Source organism: Rhinatrema bivittatum, chromosome 1 (genome assembly GCF_901001135.1).
Source record: "Rhinatrema bivittatum chromosome 1, aRhiBiv1.1, whole genome shotgun sequence".
Classification (NCBI taxonomy): Eukaryota; Metazoa; Chordata; class Amphibia; order Gymnophiona; family Rhinatrematidae; genus Rhinatrema; species Rhinatrema bivittatum.
This window is the reverse complement of record NC_042615.1, coordinates 697,822,459-697,840,334: the sequence shown is the minus strand read 5'-3', so window position 1 is coordinate 697,840,334 and position 17,876 is coordinate 697,822,459. Positions and strand designations below refer to the sequence as shown.

Here is a 17,876-nt window from a genome sequence, read left to right as displayed (position 1 = left end):
CAACATTGCTGAATGGTACACTCTTCAGCCAAAATCATCCATGCATTTGTTATCTCTTCCTGAGGCGTTTGCATGGGTCTTGGAGCGCTTTTGCTTTTGTTAATGTAGACTCAACAGCGATGGAGTTATGGGGAAGTTGAGTGGAGTCATAAATGGTAGAATTTCTCATTCTGTATTTTAAATCTGTCTTACGAGATGCGCAGTGGTGGAAAAAGGGGGTTTCCCACATCTTATGCAGGACCCCATCAAGGACCGAATGAGGGGGTAAGACAGTTGGCTCTGGTGGCATCTCGAATATTTTAAGAATTCCCAGCATCTCAGCTCTGGGATCAGGAATTTTACCTGTCTCCACTTGAAGATTTCCCACTTTCTCAATGAATTTTGCGTATGAGAGGTCCTCTGGCAGTGAATACGGCTCTGGTAAACCTTCTGGCGGGTCAGAGGGCATTCCTGTGGAGGAATTTGGGGAGGATGAAGTTATTTGTGAATCCGGGCTGTGTGGGAGAGCTGGTGATGGAAGGTCAGCTGGAGCAGGAGGTCTAGGAGCAGGCGATGAAGGTGGAGAGTGGTGAGGAGACTCTACCGGTAGATCCAATTTTGCATGCTCAAGATCTTCAAAAAATGAACTTAATGCCTGTGAAATTTTCATCATGGCCGTGGATGCCAGGGTTCCTGGTTGTGGCGGTAAGTGCCCCAGCTTTGGGGATGGTCTTGTAGGTAATGCAGCCAACATTGTAGGTAATGCAGCCATCATTGTAGGTAATGCAGACAACTCCACAAGATATCTTGTGGAGTTGTCGTTCTGAGCTGAGGTGTAGGTGGAATGCCCGGAGATGGTCTGTGCCTTTTTACAAGGGGTATTTGCAGTTGAGGAGATAACCTTTTGCTGCGAGATACCGAAGACAAATCTGAAAAAGAACCTCCACTGACTGATGCGTCCTTTGAAGACTGGGAATCCGGGTCAGAAAGGTGCTCAATATCTATATCTGGACTGTCACGTGGACGTTAAGGTGTTGCAGAGCGTCCAGAGCAAGTAAATGAGGCTCTGTGTGTGTGTATTTGTATCTGTGAGACTTCTTGTGGAGCAGTACTTGTTGTTCCCGACCTGGTTGCATCAGTGGCTTCAAAGTGTGCATTGTGGCTTGCGTCAGACGTTTGGGATGCGGCGCAGGCGTCGAGTGTTTCTTATGCGCCGTACGCTCAGGTCACTCCATGTGTGTCGATGGAGTTGAGTGCGTCGAAGGTGCGCCGTGCATTGGCTTTTTCTGATGCTTCCACTGCATCAAGTCCTTCAGCGCCGGGGAGCGGGGTCGATCGGGAACAGAGCCCTGGAGCCCGATCGACGCACCCACAACTTTTTTGTCTCGCTGAGGTACCTCTGCCAGTGCCCCAGCTTTTTTGGGAGGCTCTAAGGGTCTGTCAAACCTGGGCCCGGTACCTGAATCGGCACAGCGCATTTCACTTGGTCCAAAGGAGGAGGTCCTCTTCAGGAACGCTTTACCTTTCTTCGCCGGTCCCGGCGAAGAATGTGTGGAGGCTGTTGGGGCGTAAGAGCCCGTTCAGAGACGCCCCATCTTTTAGCACGCTGGTGCTGGGCCCTCGGGGACATCCGACCACAGTCTCTACATGAGGCTTGGTTGTGGTCCAGGCCTAAACAAATATAGCCATCTTGGATCGAAAAAATGTGAAAAATTGCCAAAAAAGATTTCCTGACAGGAAGAAAGGTCTGAGAGGAAAACCCAGCTTGCGGATGGCTCGCGGAAAAAAAGAAACTAAGGAGAAGCGGGGAAACACGTGGGAAGATCACCGCACAGCCACACAGAGTCAAAGCTCTGTGACTCACTGAGGAAACTCTGCCTACTTCGGGTCGCGAGTGCTCCCAGGCAGCATGGCTAATATCGAAGGGAAATTTCTAGGTTAAAGTTTTCAATGGGGAGGATAAAAATAGATATAAATATTTCTGATAAACTTTCTTAGGTTATCAAACAAACACCTAAAGAGATTTTGTAAATCAAATGTAATCTGCACCTGATATCTGTCTTCTGATGCTTTCAAGTTGTGCCGTCAGCAGCAGCTCTTCACACTTCAATATCTCAAATTGTACTTCATACAGCTGAAGCTGAAGATCATAATAATCAGCTTCCAACTGGTTCAATAGTGCAATCGCCTCTGTACCACCTTGCAGGCACTGCATCTGAATGGGGGGGGGGGGGGGGAGGAAAATATGATCAATTTATAAACTTTGAACAGAAAAAGTATATAAACACTGTTACCCAAAGAACCACAGTTTTAAACTTTTAAAGATAGTCACCTTCCTTATAAAATAATGTTATGTCAGACAGGAATGCACAACTTTCATCTAATGTATATCTTTAAATTTAAAAAAAAACAAAACACTCCACCATTGACAAACTATAAAAGTCATGCCACAGCACCAATGAGTTAAATGGTACACTGGCTGACAGAAAAGCAATTTTTACAACATAATATGTAATTTCAATAATCACATCAACGTGATAACTCTGGAGTAGACTATAACAGAATAATGTAATCATTCTTACAATTAAAAAAAATCAGAGGCCCAAAATAATTTACTTTGCATTTTCCTGTTCCTGTGCAAATTGTTTCAAATGTCTGATGACACATTTAAAACACTATAGTGTCTTTATTGGCATATCTGGCCCAACACAGAGACAATATGTAATAAATCAATATGTAAAATCAATTTTCTTCCTTTTACATTTAGAGACAAGGGTTACTTACTTTTTTTCAATTCTCAGAAGTACTTTTAATCTTACTTATACAAGTTTTGGTGGCCATTTTAAAAGCTCCATATGAGTCACAGTGTGGAAGAGAAATGGACTACTAGCTCTCAAGACTGACCAAACATGCTGTCACATCGGGAGTCCCTGTCCAAACAATAATGAGATGTAAACGTATGGTTTTAATTCTGTGTCACAACTTTGCAGATCTCCTTCATGGAAGCAGATCTCAAGTGTGCCATAGACACTGCCATGTTTCTAACACTATGAGCTTGACACGTCCTAGATTCAAGCCTGCCTTGGTACAATAGTCAGAAATGCAATTTGCTACCCAATTAGAAAGAGTGGATGAGGCAACAGCAGTTCCAGATTTTTTTTTTGGGGGGGGGGGGGGGGGGGGGGGGGGGGGCAAATGAAACAAAAAGCTGGGTGTGGACTCCAGAGAGAAGGCTTTTAAGTATAGAGTGGATAAGTTATTAGGGCTTGATGGTCACTGACACTGTGTGCCAAAGCAACCAACAACAAAAATATGACCTTTCAGCTCAAAGGAGTTCAGTAGCTCAAAAGGAAGCTTTCATTAGCTGGGTCCACATCATGCTGAGGTCCCATGACACAGTGAGAGACTTCAACTAAAGTCCCACAAACTGAACAACTAAAGACTGCACAAATATAGTTTACCTTCTATATGGTGGTGATAAGTGCCAGCTGTACTGAGATTAAGAAGAAGGCTGCTCCTGCCACTTGTGCTTCTGGGGTGTGGGAAGTGTGTGAAAACGTGCATACGTGTGAGAGCATGCACGTGAGAGACACTGAACATGTGTGAGTGATTGAGTGAAAGAGTATGCACCTGTAATTGAGTGAGAGTATTGTGTGTGATTGAGTAATCCGCAAGTGTGGGAGCGTTTGTTAGAAACAGCGAGCATATACACGTAATTGAATGAGAAAGTATGTTCATGTGTGTGAGCACGTTTGTGTGTGATTGAAAGACATTGAGCAACTGTGTGAGCATGTGCATTTCTATGAGAGATTATGAGAAAGCATGTGCGTGAACGCCTTTGTGTGATTGAGAGTGAGGATTTGCTTGAGACATGTTTGTGTGACAGATATGTGATCGAATGAGAGAGCGTGTGTGTATAATTGAAAGCGTGTGGGATATTGAGAGAACGTGTATATATGTGACAGAGCGTGCACTATATTGAGAGAGAGCATGCACATATTGAATGAGCATGCATGTGTTTGTGTTATTGAGTGAGAGCACGCATGTTTGTGTGATAGAGAACGTGCGATTTCGAGACATCATACGTGACAAGCACGTGTGCATGTGATTGAGAGCATGTTGCATGTGATCAAGTGAGAGCATTGTGTGATACTGAATGAGCATGTGTACGTGATATTGAGTGAGTGAACATGTGTGCGCGATTGTGTGATACTGAGATAGCGTTGTCAGAAAGAGCATGTGTGAAAGTGTGTGTGTGAGTGTGATATTAAGTGAGAACATATGTGATTGAGAGAGCATGTGTGCCAGTAGGAGAGAATGTGACAGAGCAGACACATGCATGCGATATTGACCAAGGGCGTAATATTGAGTACGCGTATGCAACATTCAGAGCATGCGCGCAAGTATGTGCTATTGAGTGAGAGAGCATGTGTGTGTGTGATACAGAGAGCGTGCAAGTGCATGTGATTTTGAGTGAGAGAGCATGTGTGTGTGATTCTGAAAGAGCATGTTCCTGTCAGAGTATGTGTGTGTGTGATTGAGTGACAGGATGTTCCTAACTGTATGTGTGTGTTTGCGAGTAAGAGAGAACATGTTCCTGAGAGAGAGCATGTGTGTGCATGTGTGGGAGAATATGTTCCTGACACAGACATGTGTGCATGTACGTGTGAGGAGTAAGAGAGAGCATGTGTGCGAGTGAGGAGAAAGTTTGTGAACAACCCTCCTTCTCTCACCTTGCTAATCCATTACCAGCTCAGCATCTACAATTCAAACGTTCCCAGTTTTAATCTGATATTTATAATTTTATTATGTATGTTACCCAACTATGTAACAACTTTGACAACAATTGAGTGTAAAAATGGTATATAAATAATTTTAAATAAAATAAATAAGGTATGGTGAGCTAGGGTTATTTTTATCCTTATTGGTTTTAATTATTGGGTGTTAAATATGTGTGCAGTTTTAAAATATTTTACTGGTTTTTGGAAAACTTGTATATGAGTTTTTAATTATTGAATGTTATTCAATTCATCAGCTTTTTTGAAATATTTATTCTTTTTATTAGCATGCTTTTACTATTGATTTATATTTCTTAATTGTATAGTTTGATATTTTGAGGAAGAGCAATGCATCTGGTTTTCCACTGCTGCACTGTATACATATAGTCTGGCTTGTTGCTATTACCAGCTCAGGTTTTATGTACACATTTCTATTTATACTTTTTGGACTCTTTATTCTATATTTGATAAGAGTCTGTCTATGTTGTGCATGTGTGATCAAGGTGAGGTTTTCTGCTAGCATGCAGGTACTGTATAGGGATCGATAGCAGCTTGGCTTTTTCTGTTTTCCTAATAGGAGTAGTACTGGTGTTTTAAGATCTGAGGTTGTTGCCTTTTCATAGGTAGGGTTGTTACTGTTTGAGTGCTATAAAAGTTAGTGCTATTTTGGTTTGGGAGGATTATTATATTGTAATTTTAATTCAGTTTACTCATGGCTTTCTGAGGGCCAACACCATGCCCAATATATGTAACAATTGGCCTAAGACCATATGGGCTCCAAATGTTTAACTTTTTGCGGGGTTTTCTTGTTGGCACCACAGCAGTGCATGTAAATATAATATATATGCTGCAAGTGATATTTTTACTTTAGAAGACTGCACTTTGAATGTTCTTTTTTCATGTAAAATCTATGATAATTCCATAATTTTTAACTGTGTGTGTCGATGGCATGACAGGGGATGGAGGGATGAGGTGCAAGGCTGTAAGGTTCACCTACAGCACTCAATACCCTTGGACTGGCACCATTCAGAGGAGATAAAAAAAAATAGATCTACCACAGGTGTGCCCCACTCATGGAAAAATCTGGTTTGCTACTCTCCTGTCCAAGGACCATTTATGGGGCTCCAGGACCTGACAGTCTACCTGCCAAGACATTCTCCTCACCCGCCAGATAGTAGGCTCTGAGAATCATTCTGTGGGAAATGGCCTAGTGCCAAATCCAAACAGTTTCCTGATGCGGGAGGTGTGACCAGCTACCTGGTTGTTTGGAAGAGGACAATTTTGTTGGACAACCAATCCCTGAAACCCTTTTTAGCTAAAGGAAATTTATCCAACGAAGCTTTACCTGAGCAGACCAGAAACCCTGAATCAGAGTCCTTTTAGATGAGCTCCCCAACCTAGATTGGACGCATCCAAGGTTGCAATAATTTGTACTGGAGGCAGGGATGGATTTAGGTTTTTGAACCCTTGAGGCACTGTTGGTGGTGTCACTGCCCCCCCCCCCCCCCCCCCAGGTAGGACATTACAATTGGTTGCCATCCGCCTCCCTGTCTGGTTATGTCTCTCATAATTATATCTTGGACTCCCGGTCTGGTATTAAAGTCTCATCAACCAATCAGCTCTTGAACCAGTTGCCATGTAATGCAACAACCACACTGCCAGCCAGTATCAGACACTCACACCCACACTCTTTCACACTTTGTATCCGCAGAGGGTGTGTGTGGATGTCTGTCTCTCTCTGATACAAAGACAAACACACCTACTCACTTCTCAATGTATGGATATTTCACAGAGAAAGTGTGTATACGAGTGCCTTTCTGTGATATGGAGAAAGACACCCACACATTTTCTCTCTCTCTGACACACATACTGTCATTGTGCTGCTGCTCATAAGCTCACACAGTGAGTGCCTCCGCTTCTGTACTACCACATCATTATCTAAAAGGTTTCTGCTTGCAGCAGCCATCTCCCTGTCCCATTCCCACCCCTTTTTGGCTCCCCACTCCAGGAAAGTCACTGGATCCATAGCCAGGAGGAACGTCCAGCCTACAGAAGCCTCCCCAACACTGCACAAGCAGTTCTTGGCTCACCCCATCCCTTTTCTGACTGTAGCTTGCTTGCTTGCCTCCCCCCCCCCATTTCAGTGTATTCCCATTGGCTGAGTGCTGCAGAGTCTTTTGCTTTTATGGTTCCCCAGGCTCTGTACTGCCTACCTACTCAAAGTAGGTTAGGGGAGGGAAGACCAGATTAATCTATGCTGTTTCTTCAGGGCTTAACAAGAAAAATGAAGCCTTGGCAGAGACTGGAGAGAGCCACAGGACCCAAAGTAGCAGAACTCCAAAATTCTGCTTTCTCACATGGATCCAGTGCAGGCTGGTGCAAGGGTTTTAGGTGTTATAAAGCTTACAGCCGTGTACACCCCAGCTCTCACTCCTCACGCACAATAAAAATGTATGCCTTTATAATAGTTTTTACATTAAAAAAGCCAAAGTACAGTCTTATAGGGTAAAAGTATCACTAACAGCATGTATATTATATTTACATGCAGTGCTGTGGTACCAACCAGAAAACCCTGTAAAATGAAAAATAAAGACACACTTGGATCCCATATTGCATTAAGCCTACTGTAACATGTTGGGTGTGGGTTCAACTCTCAGAAAGCCTTGGGTAAACAATTACAGTAAAAATATAGTAAACCTCCAATATCAAAATACCAGCCAGCACTCAAACAGTGACAAATCTACCTATAAAAAGGCAATGTTACAAATATTACACCAGCCCTTAACACATCAATTTGGAAACCAGAACAAGCTAAGCTACTATAGAACCCTACACAGAAACTACATGCTAGTAGAATACCTCACCTCTGTCACACATGCAGAACACAGATCGATCCTCATCAAATACAGAATCAAGAGACCATAAAGTATAAATAGAAATGTGCAGACAAAAACTGAATTGGAAACTGCAACAAGATAGATCCTGTATGCAGCGCAACAATGGAAAAAGAGAATCACCACCATTCTTCAAAATATCAAACAATTAAATAAAAAAATATCTCAGCAAAAGTAAAGCCAAACAAATTAAAGGATGAATAAACATAAATGAGCATCCACTAATTAAACTCATATAAAAGTTTTTAAGATTTCCCCCCAAAAACAAAAGATTTTAAAACAGACATCAGATAATTAAAAACGATAGGAATTTAAAAAATCCTCCAATTTCTATACTTTTCAGTTACCCTGAGATTGTTTTGCATTAGTGAGGGGTGAGGGAGTGCACAAACATTATCTGCTCTCGCACCCACTGACACCTACATACACACACATACGCTCCCTCGCACTCACTGACACATACACACGTTTCCTTGTACCCGACACCTACACACACACACACACTCCCTCGTACCCACTGACACCTACACACACACTCCCCTCACACCTGCTGCAACACACGCACATGTGCTCCCTTGTACCTGCTAACATGTACACACCCATGCATGCTCCCTCACACACTCCCACTCTCCTCACCTGCTGCCTCTGAATATGTAAAAACTAAAAAAAAAAAAAAAAAAAATGTATACTTACATTGGTGGTCAGGAGGGATCCAGGCAGGGCTATAAGCTGATGGCCCTGGTGTGGGAAGAAAGGCATGATGCAGGGGGGTGGGGTTATTTTTGCCGTGGCCCCGGTATAAAGGGGAAGTCGGCAGAAATCAGTAGGAGAGGCCTTAAGCTGTGGTGAGGCAGAAGTTGGATATCTGCTGGCTGCCTCCCGTGGCAGAGAGAGATGGGGGTCACGCAAGGGAAGACTGCGGGAACGTTTCCACCACCACAGTAGCGAAGGTGATGCTGTGGGGAAAGGACAAAAAAAAAAATGCAGGCCCACTGAGCTGCGGTTGCAGCAACAAAATATAAATAAATAAATAAATAAAAGACGCATAGACCCCTGAAACCACAGCTACAGCCCTGGGAAAAGCAAAAACAAAACACAAATGAGCTGAGAGCCTCAGTGGAGGCTCCAGCTGTGTCAGAACAGCTGCTGTGGGGCCAGGTATTAATTGCAGTGACTCCGCAGACATGGAGCTGCTGGGAGCAACACCACTAGTGTCACATTACTGCACTGACCGGCCCACAGGAGCATGCCCGAAGCCCCAATAGACCTATCTGCCTCTGGGTGGGAGCCCTGTTGATGCTCTGGGAGAGTTTGAGATTTTCCTTAGCCTAGGGGAAGGGACTGGCTGCAAGGCCCCCCCGATGCTTTTTTTTTTTTAGTTAATAAATAGTTTTTGTCACAGTTCAACGATGAAGTGCCAACAACAAAGCAGTAGTGCAGGAAAGCCTTGCAGTAGCAGCAGGATGAGCAGCAGAGCCAATGAACTGAGGTGGGCCATGTGTTTTCTGCAGCTGCTGAAGGCAGGGGCGGGGCCTGAGCAGGATCTGTTGCTTGTGTTGAAACAGAGGTCATACAGAGGACTGCTGTGAGTAGTGGCTGCGTCTGAAATAGGCCAATGTGAGAGAAGACGCCAGTGACATATCGAGGGTCTCCCCGCACCCAGGGGCCAATGCATTTGTGCCTCTCCAGTGCCTCCCTCCCATCCTTCTTGCACTAAAGCATAAGATCACAAAAAAATCAGTAGCATTTCTAGACAAAAGAATTGGGGGGGGGGAGCCAAAATGACATTTCCTCATTTCACCCACCTCCATAACATGACTCCCCATTTTAAAATCGGCTTTAAAAAGTCTCAACAAGAAAGTCCTTAGGGTCTTCTGCGGAATTTTAAAAAGCTGTCTAGTTTCACACCTCTATTAAAACTGCTATTAAAATTATTTGATAGCCTTGTTCAACTAATTCTATATGGCTATGGGAGTGAAGTCTGGAATGTACATAGGAAGGGACAGAATGTAAATATAAATCCTGCACCTCCAGTTCTGTAACACTGCGCATCCATGGAAACTCCCAACAACGAGCTTGAATGTTTCCCTTACAACTCATCATACAAAAAAATTTCAAATTCTAGTGTCACACCACAGTAATAGAAGCACAAACATCTTCCAGTGCCAGACACGGAAATACCAGGGGTTACGCATGTGGCTGGGTCCTATGCGTGCTGAGAGCATTTTAGAAAGGGCCCAGCCACACACTAACTCCCGATACGCGCAGAAATGTCGGGCCTGAAGAAAGGAGGTGGGCTAGGGGTTGGCGTCTGGGTGGGGCAGGCCAAGACAGCACTGTCCTGGGGAAGCGCACACGGGCAGCCAGGTGGGATTTACTTCTGCTCTGGAGCAGCAGTAAGTATAAAAACAAAAAAATTGGAGATAGCTAGGGTAGGTTTAGAGGTCGAGGAGGAGAGGGGAAGAGGGAGGAAGGATAAGGTTAGGGAAGTTCCCTCCCAGTCTGCTCCTTAATTGGAGCAACTGGGAGGGAACTGGGAACGTGCTGATCACATCACGCGCATATTTTTCTAAAATCCCCCCCTCCCCCAACTGGTCCCCTGCCCACACATGCGCTTGTGGATATTATAAATCTGGCGCGCGCGTGGAAATTGCATTTTATAACATGCGCGTGCCCACGCATACATGCTAGAAAAAAGCCACATCCATGTACGCTCGCCGGGAACCGCGTGCACATGGATGCCCATGTGTGCCTTTTAAAAAAATTGACCCTATATTGAACTACCACAAAACCCCGCAACAAAGACGCTCAAAATCTATACAGCAAACCTATCATAACAGTAGCAACACCAAGGACTCAAACAAGAACCTTACCTGTGCAAAAGCACAGGTAAATATTACACTGGATCCCAGAATACACCACCTACTGAGGAAACAAAACAAACCCATTTGCTATAGATCCCTACATAGACACTTCATGCTAACAAAATCTCTCATCTTAGTCACACGCTTAGAGCAGAGACAGACACTCACCAAATACAGAAAAAAGGATCACAAATTAGACAAAAACTAAAATGGAAACCCCAAAAAGCCAGACTATGTGTGTAACAATGGAAAAACAGAACCACCATTCCTCATAAAACAAATAAAATCAAGATACAAAGCATAGTAAAACCATACTAATAAGAATATTTTAAAACTACTGACAAATAGAATAACTAATAATTAAAATCATATTTTTTTTAATTTCCCAAGCACCAATAAAATATTTCAAAAACAGCACACATCAAACACCACCCAATAATTAAAATTAATAAGGATAAAAAAAAAAAAAGCCACTGTTGCCCATACCTGGAAAATCAATTTCCAGTCACTCTGAAATTTTCAAGGATTATGGGGTTGGGTGGGGGGAGGCACAAAAACTTTATCCTCTCTAACACATACACACACAAATGCTCTTACATAACCCACAATCTCTCTCTCACAGACAGGTTTTAAGACCCTCTCTCTTCCCCCAAACCCTACACACAAGCTCTTACTCTCACTGGCTCCCTCACACACACACAGAATGCCATGCAGACACCAATCCATTCTCACACACACATACCCCCTTCCCAGGCAGGCACCCATTCTCACACAGACAGACCCCAGTAAGGCACCCATTCATTCACACCCCCACACCCCCTGGCAGACTCCCATCCATACACATGTGCACACTGAAGGTAGACCCCCCTCTCTTTTGCAGCAACCTCAGAGCCTCTCTCGTTCCTCTGCTGTTGCGTGGCTATTGGGGAGGCACTGATCCATTGCTAATGGCACTGAAGCCCATTCTGCTGCCTCCTCTATGCAGGCCCCGTGGTATTAATTTGCGGGGCTTCCAGTTTCTCCATGCTGATCTCGTACATTATGAAATCAGAATAGAGAAAGTGCTTCTCTTGCACATTCCAAAGATAATATATGCCAATCACTAATTTTTATTTTTTTTTACTTTTACTGTTTGATCTTAGTTTTCTAATCAGTTGGTCACAGGCTTCCCCCCCCCCTCATTCCCTTTCTTGGTCTTTTGCAAATTCCTTTTACAGGGTCTTTTTCTGTTTTCTTCTTTTCCTCTCTCAAACATACATTCAGGCTCTCATTCTCACTTGCTGTCTCTCTCTCTTTCATACACACACACACACTCTCTACAGGGCCTCAGCCTCCCTCTCGCCTCTGGGCCTATTCTTTGCAGGTTGCCGTGCAATTGGCTCCATGGCAGCCCTTATCTTCTTGGGCCACAAGGTGGCATCTGCAGTGGCCCTGCAAGCAGGCCTCCTCTTCTAGGGCTGCCACAAGATAGGATCCGCAGTGGCCCTGCTGCAAATGTTGCTCCTCTTCCACACACGGGCCAATGCTCCTCCTCCTCCTTGCCTGTGCGGCTCCGGTAATCTCTTTCAGGCAGGAAAGAGAAGCAACACCTTGAGGTTTGGAGATGGCTTGTTTTCTTCAGGCCATAGGGGGATGAACTCCACCATGGCCCCGATCTTCCTGCTATGTGCGGTCACACATGCTTGCAACTTAGAACAGTGGCCAGCACACAACATAGTAAGCAAAATTGCTTACCTGTAATAGGTGTTATCCCAGGATGACAGCAGGATGTGATCCTCACATATGGGTGACGTCACTGGACAGAGTCCTATCACGGAAAACGTTCTGTCAAAGTTTCTAGAAACATTTGACTGGCACACTGAGCATGCCCAGCATGCCATGATCCCTCGAGCCACAGGGGTCTCCCTTCAGTCTCGGGTGTAGCAATAAGTGTTAGCAAAAATAAAATAATAAAACGTATCGGACCCAACTCCGCGGGGTGGTGGGTGGGTTTCGTGAGGACTAGTCCTCACATATGGGTGAGTAGCAAACTACAGGCTGAGTCATTCTTGTATTGGGTCAACAGCAAACAACTTGTGCAACGGGCACAACAACTGGTGTACTGTTGGAAAAAATGAGGCAGCCTGAAATCACAGCAGGTTGGGTGCGGAAGAAGTTGGGATTATGCTGGAAACAAGTTCTTTAAGACAGATTGTCCGGAGGCTGAATCTTGTCATCCTTCCTTGTCCAAACAATAATGAGCTGCAAAAGTGTGAAGAGAACTCCATGTTGCAGCTTTACAAATGTCAGCCATTGGTACTGAACGATAGTGTGCTACTGAGGATGATATTGCTCTTACTGAGTGCGCTTTACTCGTCCCTGGAGAGGAAGGCCTGCTTTTTTATAGCAGAACCCTATACAATCTGCAAGCCAGATAGAGAGAGTTTGTTTGCCCACTGTTTTACCCAGTTTGTTTTTATCAAAAGAAACAAAGAGTTGGGTAGATTTCCTATGGACTGCTGTGCGGTCTAGGTAATATGCAAGTGCACATTTACAGTCTAAGGTGTGCAAAACCCTCTCACCTTGGTGAGTGTGAGGTCTTGGGAAGAATGTGGGCAAGACTATGGACTGATTCAAGTGGAATTCCGTAACTACCTTGGGAAGGAATTTTGGATGAGTATGTAGGACTACTTGGTCATGTAGGAACCTTGTATATGGTGAGTATGTGACAAGTGCTTGTAACTCACTAACCCTTCTAGCAGATATAATAGCCACTAGGAAGAGAACCTTCCATGTAAGAAATTTAAGATCACAGAAATCCATGGGTTCAAAGGGAGAACGCATGAGTCTTATTAGTACTACATTAAGGTCCCATTCTGTGGCTGGTGGCCATAACGGGGGTTTAAGCTGAATTAAACCTCTCATAAACCTACTGAGAGAGGGTTGAGCTGATATCTGTGCTTCCCCTACTCTATTATGGTAAGCTGAGATAGCACTTAAATGTACCCTTACTGACCAGTCTGAAAGGTGCCAGAGATAGTCTAATAAAGATGATGTGGGGCAGGAAAAGGGGTCAGTACTTTTCTGTGCACACCACATGGTGATTCTTTTCCACTTAGATCGATAGGTTTTTCGAGTGGAAGGTTTATGTGAAGCCACAGCACTTGAGACACATTAGTTGAAAGATTGAGTGATTGCAGGATCAAGCTTTCAACATCCAGGCTGTTAGAGATAGGTATTGAAAGTTGGGATGGCGCAACCTGCCCTGATCCTGAGTTATGAGAGTGGGAACTTTGTCCAGGCGAATTGGTTCTCTGATTGAGAGGTCGAGAAGTATGGGAAACCACACTTGTCGAGGCCAATATGAGGCTATGAGTATCATTAACCCTTTGTCCTGTTGTAGCTTCACTAGAGTTTGGTTATCAGCGGTATCGGGAGATATGCATACAGAAGGCCTGAAGTCCAGGGGCAAGCAAAGGCGTCTCTGGCGAACTTGTTTGTCTGCTTGCATAGGGAGCAGAATCTGTCCACTCTGCGATTCAGTTCGGATGCAAAGAGGTCTATGTTTGGTTAACCCCAGCGTTGGAATATTCTGGTCGTTACCAAAGGATCCAGGGACCACTCGTGGGGATGGAATTTACGACTGAGGCGATCTGCAACTACGTTGTGTATGCCTGCTAGACAAGTGGCCCAGAGAAACATGGAATGTGTCAGGGCCCAATCCCAAATTTGTGCGGCTTCTTGGCAGAGGAGATACGAGCCTGTGTCTCCTTGTTTGTTCAGGTACCACATGGCTACCGTGCTGTCTGTATGTATAAGAACAGTCTTGTATGAAAGGCAGTCTTTGAGCGCATATAGAGCATAACATATAGCTTGAAGCTCCAGGAAATTGATTTGAAATGTTGCTTCGAGTTTTGTCCAAGTACCCTGACTCTGGAGATTGCCTATGTGTGCTCCCCAACCTAAGGTGGATGAATCTGTAGTTAAAGTTACTTGCGGAACTGGTTGTTGGAAGGGTAGGCCTGTACGCAAGTTGTTCGTGTTCGCCCCCCAGAGGAGAGATGAACGTAATTGGTGGGCTATCTGAATTGGAGACGACAGTGTTTGAATGACTTGTATCCACTGTGATCTTAATGTCCATTGGGTTATTCTCATGGCTAATCTGGCCATAGGAGTGACATGGACTGTGGAGGCCATGTGGCCGAGCAGAGTTAAAAACTGATGGGCTGTCACATGTTTCTTTGTGTGCAGAGATTTCTCTAATGTGGAGAGTGTCTCTGAGCGGTCCTCTGGGAGGAAGGCTCTTGATATTGTGGTGTTCAACTCTGCTCCGATGAACTGCAGTAGGCGAGATGGTATGAGGTGGTATTTTTGGTAACTGATTAGGAATCCCAAGGAGTGGAGCAGATTGATTGTGAGCCTGAGAGAGTTGAGAGCTCCTTGTTTTGACTGGCTTTTGATGAGCCAGTCGTCCAGGTAAGGAAAGACGTGTATACTTTCCTTGTGTAAATGGGCCACTGCTACCGCTAGGCACTTTGTGAATACTCGGGGTGCTGAGGCAAGTCTGAATGGCAGAACCCGGTATTGGAAATGCTGATGCCCCACCAGGAAGCGCAGAAACTTGCGATGAGGCGAGAATATTGGAATGTGAGCATAAGCGTCTTGCAGATTCAGAGAACAGAGCCAATCTCCTGCTTGAAGAAGGGGAAGCATGGTGCCTAAGGAGACCATTCTGAATTTTTCTTTCCGTAGAAATTTGTTGAGATTTCGGAGGTCTAAGATGGGACGTAGGTCTCTTGTTTTCTTTGGAATGAGGAAATAGCGGGAGTAGAATCCTCTGCCCTGCTGAGGTTGGGGAACTGGTTCCACAGCCCTGGCTCTCAGGAGGGTGGATAATTCTGTTTGCAGGAGTGATATGATCTTTGTGTATCCAAAGAGACTTTGGTGTAGAGCCGTTTGGTACTTTGAGAAAATCCAGTTGGTAACCTTGTGTTATAATGGATATTACCCATTGATCTGTTGTGATGTTTGACCAATTGGGTTGAAAAAAAGAGACCAGACCTTCCACTGGTAGATCTAGGATCGGGTTTGTGGAGTGGCTGCTGTTCTCTGGTAGGTTTTCAAAATCCTGATGCTGGGCCTGTCTGAGGCCTAGAAGCTCTTGGTTGCCTAGGTTGACTTCTCTGTGCTGGTCTGGATGCCCTACCATGGGGTGCTAGTGGATAATACCTTTGTGGTGTGTAATAGGGTTTCCTGGTGTCCTCTCTCACAGTTCTACGTGCAGAAGAGGGCTTTTCTGTTGGAACAGTGGAGAGTTGGCGCAGAGTTTCAGAATGTTCTTTTAGCTGCGCCACTGCATCTTGAACCTTTCCCCCAAAAAGGTTGTCACCAGCACAAGGCAGATCTGCCAACCTTTCCTGAACCTCAGGCCTGAGGCCAGAGGCCTTCAGCCAGGCCCACCTACAGGCACTAATTCCCATTGCAGCCATCCTGGACGAGGTTTCAAAACTGTCATAGGCTCCTCTTTGACTTCTTTTGGGCGGATTCTACCACAGACTGGTGTGGGAGTTGGGCCTTTTGGTAACCTGGTATATGTTATACTAGGTAGGTGGCATCCATCCTCTTGTTCACTGGTGGGATTGAACAAGGGTGCTCCTACAGCCTATGTTGTAGTTAACCAAGACTTCATGGACCGGTATTGCTAAAACTTCTTTAGGAGGATCAACAAATTGCAAAACCTCCAGGGTCTTTTGCCTCGTATCCTCTTCTGCCACTAGCTGGAAAGGAATGGTATCAGCCATCTCCTTTACAAAATTTGAAAAGGAGAGGTCCTCTGGTGGTGACTTTCTTTCTTTCTTTAAGGTGGGGATGGTTCAGACAGTATATCTTCCGATGAAGTATCTGTGTCACTCTCATCCCAGGTGTCTGATGAAGGACGTCGTGGAGGAGTAGAGTGAGGTATGAACATAGGCATCGGTGGCATCGATGGAGGAAAAAGTGGCACCGATGGAGACACCGGAGTTCTCGGCCGAGAAATTCCAGACAGCCCTGGTACGGGTTCGGGCATCATAGAAGCCCCGGAGGCGTCGTCTTCACTAATGGGAATCTGCATTTTCGGTGCCGTTGGTTGCATCGGGAGAGCACTGATGAGGGCATCGAGCTTCGAGAGTATTGGTGTGAAGACTGAAAGGTCCGGCGCTGGCATTGGTAGTGGTACTGGTATTGATAGTGGCATCGGTGCAGGCATCAGCCCCGAGGGTTGAAGGTCTCGGAGAGTGTCTGACTGCCTGGCGGATAAAACAGTCCAGTTCCTCCCATATAGCTGGTGAGGTCAGAACAGCTATAGGGGGTGGCAGAGAAGGCGGAACCGGCTCTTCCACAGGTCCCTGTGGTGGCTCGGTACCCGGCACTGTTACCGGTGTGGATTGCCTTGGAGTGAAAAGCATCAAGGGTATCGATGGCTCTTCCACTCGAGACCTTTTCGGCAATGGTTCTAACTGGCATCGACGGAGTTCCCAGAATCAATCCAACATCGGGTGTCGACAACGTCGATGACTATGCTTCTCCCAATATTCGGTGCTTTTTTTCTCAAGCCAAGATGTAGATTTTTATCGGTGACCAGGATGGAGTCTGTGATAATCGGTCACCGGTGCCATCAGGCGACGTTTTCAGACTACTAACTTTTTGGCTTCTCCAGCCGGAGACGACTGAGTCGATGTAGACGTCGATGGCATTAGTTGAATATGGAAGAGATGTTCCATCATCTCTTGACGAGCTCGCCTGCCCTTGGCCGTCATCTTGGCGCATTGTGGACAGGTGGAAACGTTATGAGATTCACCCAAGCACAGCACACACTCGACATACTGGTCGGTGATGGACATAGTGCAAGGGCACTTTTTAAAACCAGTTGCCATTACGAAGGCCGGACAGCCGTCGACAACCTTCTGGCAGAAAAATCCGTTTAAACGGAATCGACCAGGAAAAACAAGCACTCTCCGGCCGGTGAAGACAGGGAGACCACTATGAAGGGGATGAATTGAGAAATTTTAAATTTTTCTCTGAGAAAGCTTTGTGAGAAAACTCATACAGGGTTCCTTCACTGCGATACTAACTGCAGCGCAGACAAATGAAGACTGAAAGGAAACCCCTGTGGCTCGAGGGATCATAGCATGCTAGGCATGCTCAGTGGGCTCAGTGTGCCAGTCAAACGTTTCTAGAAACTTTGACAGAAAGTTTCCGTGATAGGGCTCCGTCCAGTGACGTCACCCATATGTGAGGACTAACATCCTGCTTGTCCTGGGATAAACAGCACGCTTCTTTCTTCAGCCTCTGGTGGGATGAGGACCACAGGTGGCCGAATGGGCCTTCCTATGTCAGTCATC

At 45.2% G+C, this 17,876-nt stretch overlaps 1 protein-coding gene across 2 annotated transcripts in view; it reads right to left on the bottom strand.

Annotated features, from left to right (window-relative positions):
- JMY (junction mediating and regulatory protein, p53 cofactor) overlaps positions 1–17,876 on the bottom strand; it is a 231,717-nt gene that overhangs the window by 127,445 nt on the left and 86,396 nt on the right. For both annotated transcript variants that reach the window (XR_003852469.1, XM_029575526.1), the window contains exon 5: positions 2,029–2,194. Coding sequence is in view for 1 of the 2 variants with exons in the window: in XM_029575526.1 (XP_029431386.1) it covers positions 2,029–2,194 (166 nt within the window). In the remaining variant the exon portion in view is untranslated. The remainder of the gene's footprint in view (positions 1–2,028; positions 2,195–17,876) is intronic.